At 34.8% G+C, this 13,084-nt stretch overlaps 1 protein-coding gene across 1 annotated transcript in view; it reads right to left on the bottom strand.

Annotated features, from left to right (window-relative positions):
* The window catches only part of LOC123895010, a 17,475-nt gene extending 17,008 nt beyond the window's left edge, over positions 1 to 467 (bottom strand). Inside the window, exon 1 of the mRNA XM_045945185.1 lies at positions 80 to 467. Within this exon, the coding sequence (XP_045801141.1) occupies positions 80 to 467 (388 nt within the window). The remainder of the gene's footprint in view (positions 1 to 79) is intronic.
* Between the last annotated feature and the right edge of the window lie 12,617 nt (positions 468 to 13,084).

The following is a 13,084-nucleotide window of genomic DNA, read 5'->3' on the forward strand; positions in this document are numbered from 1 at the left end:
ACAAACTTAACCTCAAAGTTTAGAAAAGACGACATAAAAATAACAATATCCTGAACTATTGAAAAAAACTCATAATTGCCTCTATGCCTCATGTGAATAACATCAACCAACACCTTCGAATCACTTTCAAATTGAACTTGATTGAATCCTATATGATTAGCTTCTTTCATAGCTAAAAGTAATGCCCATGTTTCTCCCTCTAAAGTTGAGATCACGGACTGCTGCCATTGTGTCACACCAGCCATGAACTGTCCATTACTATTACGAAAACACAATCCCATTGAGGTTTTCCCAGAATCAGTAACAAAAGCAACAGCAACGTTGCATTTTACCCAGTCTGGACTTGGTTTTACCCACCGTAATAGATCTGGATCGGAAGTCACACTCACATTGTTACACTGTAGTTTATGAACTGAGTACCAATCATTCCAAGCATCAAAAGCATGCCTTCCGATTTGGCTCGACATCTGGACATTGTCATTTCAAACTTTATCATTACGATTGTGCCAAATGCTCCAAAGTAACATAGCCACTCTTCCAACAAGATCACTATTCTCGTTGTTGCACAAAGCGAATATACGATCCATAGCAGTAGTTTGCTGGTACGTGTTATTATGTAAGACCGAAGAAAGACCAGTTGCACACCAGCTGGCCCGAGCTACTGTACAGTTAAAGAACACGTGCAACTCATCCTCAAGCTCCTCGTCACACACGGGACAATTGGGAGTACACTTCACTCGCCTTTGTAACAACCGACAACGAGTTGGGAGACATCCTCTACATAAACGCCAAAGTAAATGGCGTGCTTTTTGCGGTGCTTGAGCTTGCCATATACCATTCCAATTACCAGCCACATGATACTTGTCGCTACGTATAATAATATAACGCATAACTAGCTTATAACCGGATTTCACTGAATAACACCCATTTATTTCATCTTCCCAAACCACTTTATCCTCTCTGACCGAGCCAACAAGTGGTGTTGCAAGAATTCTCTCCACTGCATCCCCTGAAAACAGGTTATGTACTTTAACTATATTCCACGCTTTATAATTTTCGTGTAACAAGTCTTTAACACACAACTGATATACACCTGCTGGTTGAGACGAGGACACCCATCTACTATCACTCCCACGCAGCTAGGGGTCATACATAACTCGAACATTATCACCACTCCCAATCCGCCATCTACACCCCAATAAGAAGAATTTGCCGGGAATGCCAAATACTACGCCAGGCAAAGCTAGGATTATATCCCAAAGGAGCTTCAAATAAAGAGGAGCGCGAAAAGTACTTTGCTTTAACTAACTTTGCTACCAATGAGTTTGGATTCTGAACAATATTCCAAGCTTGTTTCGCTACCATAACCTTATTAAAAGCTTCAAAATTACGAAATCTCAAACCTCCATGAGCCTTCGAGCAAGCAAGTCTTTCTCATGCTAACCAATGAATACCTTTATTATTATTATTGTTATTATTATTATTACCGCCACTCCACCAAAATGCATTTAGCATTTTCTCAATATCATTGATTTGAATCAATTAAATGCTCATAATACGGTACCAAAATAAAATTTGATCAATTTATTAGTTTTAAAAATAATTGCTGAAAATAATAGTAATTTTCACTTCTTTTTTTGTTGATAGACGAAATGATAAAGTCATTGAAAACTCTCACACACAAAGTGGAATGACCAAGGTTCGAACCCTGGTACAATGTCCGACACTAGCAATTTCGACATTCCTGACAGTTGAGCTAAGATTCGTGGACATAGTAATTTTCACATTATTAATTATCATTCAATTTTATTTTACGGTAATTATCATTCAATTTATTCCTGTTTTTATAAGATTATTTGCTTCTTGATTAAAAGAAAAAGAGAATTAATTGAATATATATTCTCCATCTAAAAACAAAAGCTCTCACCTCTCACTAAAAAGATACAGATCCACCGCCCAGCTTTTCTTCCCTTCTCATTCCAAAGCTTCTCACTACAAATCATGCGTATCACTATTGTGTTATGTAGACATGGTTGTGGTGGTGTGATGAGGCTCTTTTAGAGATTCTCCGCATCATCTTCTAACTCCGGTCGCACTGACCCTCGGCGGTGGCGGTTGGTTCGTTGCCGGAGATTCTTGGTTTTCTCCCAGTCGTGTTTTCTTTCTCTGTTCGTGGTGTTCTGCCTTCGTCCTCTCTCTCTGTTCACAGTGGTTTAGGGTGGTGGTGGTTCCAGCTCTGTGGATCTGGGCTGCGGTTTTTGTTGTTTCGTTTTGTTTTCCTCTGTTTCATTATGTTCTGCAGATCTAGTTTGGAAGGTTTTTTCTTCTTTCTGAAGCTTCTTTTGGATCCATGCAGGTTGCGGGTGAGGGTCTGTTTGGGAATGGATTCTCTAAGTGTAATTTACACTTGAGAGAATAAAGTGTGGTTTGTTACCCTTGATCAAGAGACAGAAACATATAAAAATTTAGAAAAAAATGAATTTAAATGCTGTTAGATTACACTTTATTCTCTCAAGTGTAAATCATACTTGAGAGAATCCATTCCCGGTCTGTTTGGTTCAATCGAGGGGAGGAGAGAGGGGAGGATTTTAATGGAGGGGAGGGAAGATTTTTAATTAAATATACCTTTGGTTCAAAGGGGAGGGGAGGTGAAAGATTTTAATAATATATTTCTCCGGTCTTATTTATAAGTAAAAATTGTTTTTTAGATTCATTTAAAAACTAATGTATCTAACTTAAATATAGGCTAGATACATTGATTTTTCAATAAATCTAAAAAGTAAATTTTGCTTATAAATAAGGTCGGAGTGTGTTTGGTTTATGAGGGGAGCGGAGAAATTTTAAAGTTAATTTACTTTTTTATCTTATAATCTTGAAACAATTTCATAATTTTATAAATATTTGGACTTCGATACAGATTCAACTATATATTTATAAGAATCTCTCAATTTTTATGATCTATCTATCCATAAAAAACAATTACAGAACAATTACAGGTTTAAATTATCTATAAATATATATAAAAAAAATGGAATCCCCGAGCCAAGTTGGAAACATGGCGTTTGTCGTCTGGAACGAGTGGTTTTCTGTCCACCAACTGCAACGTCATAACGTTGCTCCAATTGAGGATCCTAGGCCGGTTCGGTGGGAGAAACCAGATGCAGGATGGATAAAGTGTAATGTTGATGCTGCGTTTGTGGTTGGGTCAGGTATTACTTCTACAAGTCTTTGCTTTCGTGATACCAATGGGCATTTTGTGGCTGGCTTGACTCAATGGCAGCAGTCTTTTTATTCCATAGTGGAAGGTGAAGCATTGACACTATTATATGCAATGAAAGAGACTATCCATCGTGGATTTCAGCGAGTCCAATTTGAAAGTGACTCAAAGGTGTTGGTTGACGCCATCCATTCGAGAAGACGGGGCAATTCGGAATTTAGTTTAATTGTTAACGACATTATTCTTCTTATGTCATCTTCTGTAAACTTTGAGGTTAAGTTTGTTATGAGACAAGCGAATTTGGTTGCTCATACTCTTGCTAGGGCGGCCAATGTTTGGGCTAGTTTCCATAGATTTGCGAGTATTCCCTTATGTATTGAACATTTATTAGTTAATGATATGAATTAAGTTTGTTTGGTTAAAAAAAAAACATATAACTGTAACTATATAAAGCCACTTCAGTAAAAAAAAAATATAAATTCACAATGTAATAATAAGTAATGTTTCAATAAAGAAAAAAAATGTAATAATACAAAAATAATAAAAAGCAACAACGTTAACAAAAACGATAATAAATAGATAAATTTTGCAACAATAGAAAACAAATAAATGAAAATAAATAAAAAGTAAACCAAAAAACTATTGAGACAAACATTATAAGAAACAATTACTATTAGACAATGTAAGAAAAAAAACATAACTAATTCAAGTGAAGCAAAATAATAAAAATAATGGTGTAGCATGATCAGTAAAGACGGTGATTAAATGGATAGATTTGAATTTTAACATAAAATTAGGGATAATATTATCAATTTAATTAAAATTGTAATACTCTACCTCCCTTCTAAATTCCTCCAATTTGGCGGGAAGCGAAAATTGAGTTTTGGAAGTATTTTGCTCCCTTAGTCCCTCCCCTCCTCTCCCATCATAAATATTGAACCAAACAAATAAAATTTAAAATATTATCTCACCTCTCCTCCTCTCCAAAACCCCTTAGGATCTGTTTGGTTCAAATGAAGGGATGTGAGGGGAGGAATTTTTATGAAGGGGAAGAGAGGCGAGGGGAGGGAAATTTTTATAATAAGATGCATGTTTGGTTCATAAGATGGGAGGGGAGAGGAGGTAGAAGATTTTAATTAAATATATGTTTGGTTCACAACGGAAGGGGAGAAGTTTTATTATTCATTTACATTTTTATCCCTATGATCTTGTTTGTTTTTTATTTAGTTAATATATCTATAATTTTTTTTTATTTTTTTTTTTTTAAACAAAAGGTGGAAGCTAAGAGCTATCCACACCAAAATATTATATAAAGAGAGATGATAAAACAAGTACAAAAGGAGGGGGCCAAACCAAACTCCATTAAGCACGACAAATTCTAAAACTAGGCATACCTAGTTTGTTCTTATCAAAACAGTCACTAATAAACAAAGGAGTATCATAGGCATACCTAGTTTGTTCTTATTACAAACACAAGAAAATAAAAAAAAAAAAAAATAAATATATCTATAATTTTACGACCACACATAATGCATATAAGTAAAAATACACAATTTTTTGATCTTAATGAACGATGATCCATCTATAATATTTATAAAATTAAATTCTATACTAATGTACCTAATAATTTACTTATAAAAAAATGTATCTAATAATATATTAATAAATATAAATAGATATAATAATATAGTAACATACCATAAAGTAAAACAATTTAGAGAAATAGAAGCAAATTAATTATAGAATATGTAAAAAATATAAACGGAATTAAATTGGCCAGGAAAAAAAAAACTTCTGAGTAGTAGCAAACTTGTATGTAGTACTGCCTAAGTTATAAAACATATATATTAAACAAAATGGTTTTAAAAAAATATAGCATACGTGATAATAAAATACTGTAACAAAAACTTGAAAAAAAAAATTGAAAGTTAGAACAGTAAGAAATATGCAGACAAGTGATGAAAAATTGCACATTAGAATTGTAAGAAATAATTCGTGATTGCAAGGGTAATTTTGGCATTTAAAAATAATTATGAGGATAATTATGTCAATGTAATTAAAATTACAATAACACATCTCACCTCATCTCCCCTCCCCTCCCCTCCAAATCCCCGAAATTTGGGAGGAAGCAAAAATTGAGTTCATGAGGAATTTTGTTCCTCTCCCCTCATATCTCCTCCTAGAAATTGAACCAAACACAAAAAATTTAAAATATTTTCTCCTCTCCAAAACCCCCGAACCAAACACACCATTAGAGTCTTTGTGGGTTCAGGGTATTTGTAAAATTAAAAACCACAAAATTATAAAATGATGAATATTTTTAGGGATGAAAAACAAATTCTATATTATAAAAAACAAAAGAAAAATTAGCAATGTAAAAAAAATTGGTGATTTTTTTTAACTAATTACATTAAAAGGAATATTCTATAGCATTTTAATTTATTATAGTTTATAATTGTTTTTCAAAAAAAAAAAAGTGGACAACATATTTATAATTTTGAGAAGGAAATAAAAGTGGACAACATGTATGGGCTTGTGCCCTTTTCATGTACCAAAAAAAAAATGGACAACATGTCGGACATCACAATCAGGGTTCGAACCCCGATCGATCCACTTTGTGTGTGTTAGTTTTTAATAGTTTTGTCATTTTATCTATCAAAAAAAAAAAAAGTGGACAGCATGTATACATTGCTAACTTTGTAGTTTGACCGGTTAAACCGAGAATTAGACGCAATAATATAAATTGGGCTGAAAATCACAAAACCAAACAATGTAACCAAAAAATTGGAGAAAAAATGGCGAAACAAGAAAAACCCGATTGTTCGGTTTATGTCTACTCTACGTTATTTCTTTTTATAGATTAGATTTATGTTCTCATAGTTTTCTATTTTCCCTTTTTTATTCATTTCTCAATAAATTTTTATTTTATGAAAAAATAAAAAATTAATGATATCTATAACAATATATAAAGGGGATAAGGGAGTTTGGGCTGGATTTTTTTTTTTGTCCATTTTGCCCTTAACTTCCTTTATGGTTTTTTAATTATTCCATAATTGTCCTTAACTTCCTTTTTTTTTTTTTATGGTTTTTTCATCTATATCTATTCTATACTTCTATAACAATATATAAAGGGGATAAGGGAGTTTGGGCTGGATTTTTTTTGGTCCATTTTGCCCTTAACTTCCTTTATGGTTTTTTAATTATTCTATAATTGCCCTTAACTTCCTCTTTTTTTTTTATGGTTTTTTCATCTATATCTATTCTATACTATAATATATAAAAAGAATACATGAGTTTTGGGGTAAAATTTTCATAATACCAACATTACCCTTGCTTTTTTTTAGTAGCAACAAAAATCTTTTATTAACAAACTCACCATAACATAAGGCGTATCTTTTTTTTTGGGTACATAAGTTAGACACAGGCAGGCGCGGAACGCGCCTGCCTGGCCCGCTAGTATAAATAACAATATTTATTATATTTAGACGGTCCGTCCCAGAATTATGATCCTTTTAGAATTTTAGTTTTGTCCCAAAACATTAGTCCTTTTAAGAAACCAAGAAAACAGTTACGCTTTTTTTTTCCTTCCATTTATACCCTTCCAATTACAAACAAGTCTGTAAATTTTTAAGTTAAAATGTGAAAGATTGGAAAAGCAAATGAAGAGTTGCATCACTTGCATGCACAGCTGCCGTGTATTGGAAAAAGCAAGTGATCTGCTCACACTTTTGAATAGTTAATGCAAGTGTCTTACTAGGTTGTGTACGTAGGTTTCTATGCGATCCTTTTTTTGTTTTGTTTTTTTAGCTATTATTATATTTATATGAAGTTTTGATTGTTATTTGTGATGACTAATATTCGTCGAAGAGCAGAAAAAATGGGTTCCTTCAATCCCTTCTCTGAATTTTTTTCATATCCATGAGTCAGACATTGTTGTTTTTGATATTGAAAAAATAATTTTCTAAAAAATTTAGAACTGAAGATTTTATTGGCTGAGTCGCGTACTAGGTCGCTCTCTTTAAGACGTTTCGCAGAGTACTGCTCAAATTGTGCAAAGCAGACAATCCAACCGCGTCGTCCCCAGGATAAAACAGCCCTGTTCAACACAGAACCGATCAATTACTGCACTGTAATGATCGGAGAAGGAACACCTTCTTGAATGGTTCTACAAAACCACTCGAAAATTGATACAACAATATCAATCTCACTGATATAACAATATCAGTGCTGGTACAACAATACCAGTTCACAAAACCAATGAAACACAGGAAACCAATTATATTTTGGTGAAGAAAATTTGGAGAAGAGAGTTATATGAATTGTATATAAGTTGTTTTGTTGTCGTGTATGTATATATGTTGCTGAAACAAGAGGAATGAATTATATATATGTTGTGTTGCTTTTCTAAAATACTGTACGAAGAAAGCTTCAGGCAATGAATGGAAAAATAGTAACGTTGGGGAACAAATACTAATGCACCATAATGTGCACTATTATGTGTGTAGTAATGGAAGAATTTGTTTTCAACGGAACAAAATTCAAGCTGACTGCTATGATGAGTCAGCACTAAGTGGCTCCTTGGACCAGCTTAATTAACTAAAAAATTAGTTAATTTTGTGAATAAGAAATGTTAGTCACATTGGGATATATACACACTACTAAAGAGAGTGTTCTAAGCAATGTGAGATTCTTTCCCACTTTTTTTAATTCACACTACTTAGTTCCAAGTCCTACAAGACCAAAGTGTTCATCCCATTTTATTTCCAATCACAATGGATCAACTTCCACACATAACTGAACACTACTATGTTCATTTTCCAACAATCCCCCACTTGAATTTAAAAAAGTGTTTCAAAGGTTTCTAAAAGATTGTGCATAAGCAAAGGTGTCTATGACTTGAACCTTTGCATAGCGAGTAAGAGCCCGATTTAGCAAGAGTGACACTTGTCTTGAACTCTATCTCAGATTTTTCTCAAACCCGCACACAACCTTTTCACAAGGTGTTTCTTAATAGCTCGTGCTTTATTGGCCCTGCACGTTAATCCCGGGTTTCATGAAAGCTCTAGGAATTCGCCTCTAAATTCCATAGGAACCGGCCTCAGTTCCACATTCATATAGGTGAGTCTATCAAGAGTACTCCTGAAGCTCGGTACTCCACTCATACAGAGTATAGATCTCATTAAGAGTTTCAACTCATCCTTTCGCTTTCAGGAATCATGCTTTTCTTATTTTTATTTGCATGATCATTATTAACTTCTCACGACTTGTTATTACCCATTGAACCTAATTCTTGGGATCTCCAGTCTTTTTTGGTTGGGTTTCCATCATGAGAAATTCGTATAGGCATTAGTCCCATCTTTTTAGATGTATTATGGACTTTCTCTCTAGCTAGTCCTTTCGTCAAAGGATCCGCTAAATTTTCGTCAGTGCGTACATGATCCACTCTCACAGCACCTTTAGTGATCATCTCTCTCACTGTGCTGTGTTTACGTCTTATTTGACGTTTCTTGCCATTATAGAATCGATTCTCAATTTTAGCAATAGCCGCGGGTACTATCGCAGTGGATCAACACAGCTGGCATTGGTTTTTCCCACAAGGGAATCTCAGATAGCAAGCATCTCAACCAACTTGCTTCTTCACTAGCAGTGGCAAGCGCTATCATTTCAGACTCCATAGTGGACTGAGCCAATATAGTATGTTTCTTTGATTTCCATGACACAGCTCCTCCAGCTATATTGAATATATAGCCACTAGTCGCTTTGGAATCATCCGACAAGGTGTTTCCAATCAGCATCACTGTACCCTTCAAGTACAGGAGGAAATCTTTGATAATGCAATCCAAGATTCATGGTCCTTTTAAGGTACCTCATGACTCTCTCAATGGCTTGCCAATGCTCATTACTGGTCCTACTAGTAAACCTGCACAACAGTCCGACGACATATGCTATGTCGGGTCTGGTACAATCAGTGGCATACCTAAGACTGCCAATGATGCTCGCATATTCAGTTTGTCTTACGCTTTCACCAGTGTTCTTAAACAGTTTTACACTGGGATCATACGGTGTACAAGCGGGTTTACAGTCAAAGTAATTATATTCTTTAGAATCTTTTCCACATAGTGGGATTGATCTAAAGTTATTCCCTCCTTTGACCTAGTGATCTTGATCCCAAGAATCACACTTGCCTCTCCAAGGTCTTTCATATCAAAGTTGTTACATAACAATGATTTCACTGCGTTTACAGCAGTCATGTTTGATCCAAAGATGAGTAAATCGTCTACATAGAGACATACAATAGTGCAAATGCCATTTTCATATTTATAATAAATGCATTTGTCACTTTCATTCACTTTGAATCCGTTTGAGATCATCAAATCATCAAACTTTACATGCCATTGTTTTGGCGCTTGTTTAAGTCCATACAAGGACTTATCTAACTTACAGACCTTATGTTCTTGTCCATGTATTACAAATCCTTCAGGTTGTTCCATATAGATTTCTTCTTCTAAGTCACCATTTAAAAAAGCAGTTTTAACATCCATTTGGTGTACTTTTAGATTATAAATAGCGGCAATTGAAAATAGTACCCTTATGGATGTTATTCGAGTGACCGGAGAAAAAGTATCGAAGAAATCTATATTTTCTCTTTGTCTAAAGCCTTTGGCCACAAGGCGAGCCTTGTATTTATCAACAGTGCCATCGGGTTTTAGCTTTTTTTTCAAAATCCATTTACAACCAATTGGTTTGCAACCAGGAGGCAACTCTACTAAGTGCCAGGTCCCGTTAGATTCAAGAGATTCCATCTCATCATTTATAGCTTCTTGCCATAAATCTGCATCCAAAGATGACAAGGCATCTTGAAGACTCGTAGGGTCTTCTTCTAAAGAATACACCGAATAATCCGGTCCATAATCTTTAGGTACTCTTACTCTTTTACTTCTTCGAAGTTCAATTTCTTTGTTGCTCTCAAAATTTCTTATCACAGGAATGTGACTTGATTCGGTGCCCCCACTATTTGTGGATTCATTGCCCCCACTATTTCTTGATTTAAAAGGAAATTTATCTTCATAGAAATCAGCAACAACCGATTCTATGGTAACTTTAGCATTTAGGTCAAAAAACCTATAAGCCTTACTGTTTGCCGCATAGCCAATGAAGACACACTCATAGGCACGACTAGCGAGTTTAACCCGCTTTGGATCCGGTATCCTGACATAAGCTAGACATCCCCAAGTTCTCAAATAAGACAAGTTAGGTTGTCTTTTCTTTAATATCTCATAAGGTGAGACCACATTATTAGCCTTGGGGATTCTATTCAGGACATAGCAAACAGTCAATATAATTTCCCCCCACCAGTGTGAGGCAGCACCAGAATGGAGCATACTAGCTACAACTAGTTCAGTAAGAGTTCTATTTTTTCTTTCTGCTTTACCATTCATTTCAGGTGAATATGGCGCAGTCGTTTCGTGTATAATTCCATGTTGTTTATAAAATTCATTGCACAAAATAGAATCATACTCGGTTCCCCTATCACTACGAAGCCTTTTAATTTTCTTACTAAATTGATTTTCAATTTCAGTCACAAAAATTTTAATCATATCAAGCGCTTCACTTTTATTCTTTATAAGATATACAATAGTATAATCAGAGCAATCGTCGATAAAAGTGATAAAATATCTTTTACCATTTCTAGTTAAAGTTCCATCAAGTTCACATATATCAGAATGAATTAAATCTAATGGTTCAGATTCTCTAATAACTGATTTATGTGAAGTTTTAGTTATTTTCGCTTGACTACAAAATTCACATTTTTCTATGTTGTTGTTATATTATTATTATTATTATTATTATTATTATTAAACTTTGGAATTAATCCTACGTTGCTTAGATTAAACATAGATTTTTTACCAACATGACAAAGTCTAGCATGCCAAATATTAAAATCACACACATAGTAAACGGAAGGAGAAATTTTATTCAAATCAACATTAAGTTTAAACATGCCATCAGTGGCGTACCCTTTTCCAATAAAAATACCATTCTTAGTGATGGTGTACAAATTTGCCCCAATATTCTGATTAAACCCAGCCTTATTAAGAAGAAAACCAGAAACTAAATTCTTTCTCATGTCAGGCACATGCATGACATCCTTCAAGATCAGAGTCTTTCCAGATGTGAACTTCAATTCAACATCCCCAATACCAGCAACATCAGAAGTGTGAGCATTACCCATTTGCACCTTCTTATTTTCAGCAGCCGTGTATGTCTTAAACATAGCACGTTCAAAACAGATATGGCGTGTAGCGCCAGTATCTATCCACCAACCATCAGTACCACCAATCATATTGATTTCGGTGATCAATATGAGTCACGTTAACTTGTGCATTAGAGGTAGCACCAAGTTTTTTTCTGAGTCTACAAGTTTTAGCATAATGACCAGGTCTACCACAAGTGAAACATGTTACACCACTTGCACCATTGTCATTTCTTGGTGGCTGCTGCTGAGCATTATGGGCCCTTGAAGGGTTACCATTCTTATTTCGGTTCATTTGACCACGGTTCTGATTTTTTAATTGTTTGCCTTTAGGCTTCAGAACCGCACCGAAATTCTTTTTGTTACCGGTGACCACATAGGCCTTTTCTTCTTCTTTCTGATCTTGTCTCCTGGATTCCTCCTCAATTCGGAGGCGGGTAATCAGACTTTCAATAGAAAATTCTTTTGTTTTATGCCGAAGTTGGTTTTTGAATTCTTTCCAACTCGGGGGCAGTTTGTCAATCATCACTGCAATTTGAAATTGTTCATCAAGAGGCATACCTTCAATTATGATTTCATGTGCAATTTTCTGGAGCTCATGGGATTGCGCCTCCACAGATCTTTCATCCACCATTTGGTACTTCAGGTACCTACTAACAGCATACTTCTTCACACCAGCCTCCTCAGTATCATACTTCTTTTTCAGCGCCTCCCAAACATCTTTAGCACGGTTGTATGTACTATAATAGTCATACAAATCATCACAGAGACCATTTATGATATAGCCTTTGCATACATAATCATTATGCAACCATATTTGTTGTTCCTTTTTCAGTTGAAGCTCTTGGGCTTTAATTTGTGCTGTAGGATCAATCGAATCCTTTTCTTTTGTTTTTCAGCATCAGATTTTTCACCGTTTTCACCATTGATGGCGAGAGTTTGATTTGTTCCTGAACTTGAACCAGCAGAAACAACAAGAGGCATCTCATCACTTAAAACGTAGACAACTTTTTTTAAGGTTAAGAAGAAAAACATTTTCTGTTGCCAACGTTTGAAGTGGAGTCCTTCAAACTTAAACGGTCCTTTCAGTTGCACCAACAACCGAATTGCCAATAACATCTTCAGTATCCATAGCAGTTTTGAAAACATCTTAAAATTGTTGTTTTTGATATTGAAAAAATAATTTTCTAAAAAATTTAGAACTGAAGATTTTATTGGCTGAGTCGCGTACTAGGTCGCTCTCTTTAAGACGTTTCGCGGTACTGCTCAAATTGTGCAAAGCAGACAATCCAACCGCGTCGTCCCCAGGATAAAACAGCCCTGTTCAACACAGAACCGATCAATTACTGCACTGTAATGATCGGAGAAGGAACACCTTCTTGAATGGTTCTACAAAACCACTCGAAAATTGATACAACAATATCAATCTCACTGATATAACAATATCAGTGCTGGTACAACAATACCAGTTCACAAAACCAATGAAACACAGGAAACCAATTATATTTTGGTGAAGAAAATTTGGAGAAGAGAGTTATATGAATTGTATATAAGTTGTTTTGTTGTCGTGTATGTATATATGTTGCTGAAACAAGAGGAATGAATTATATATA

The sequence above is a fragment of the Trifolium pratense genome, linkage group LG1 (genome assembly GCF_020283565.1).
Source record: "Trifolium pratense cultivar HEN17-A07 linkage group LG1, ARS_RC_1.1, whole genome shotgun sequence".
Taxonomy (NCBI): Eukaryota; Viridiplantae; Streptophyta; class Magnoliopsida; order Fabales; family Fabaceae; genus Trifolium; species Trifolium pratense.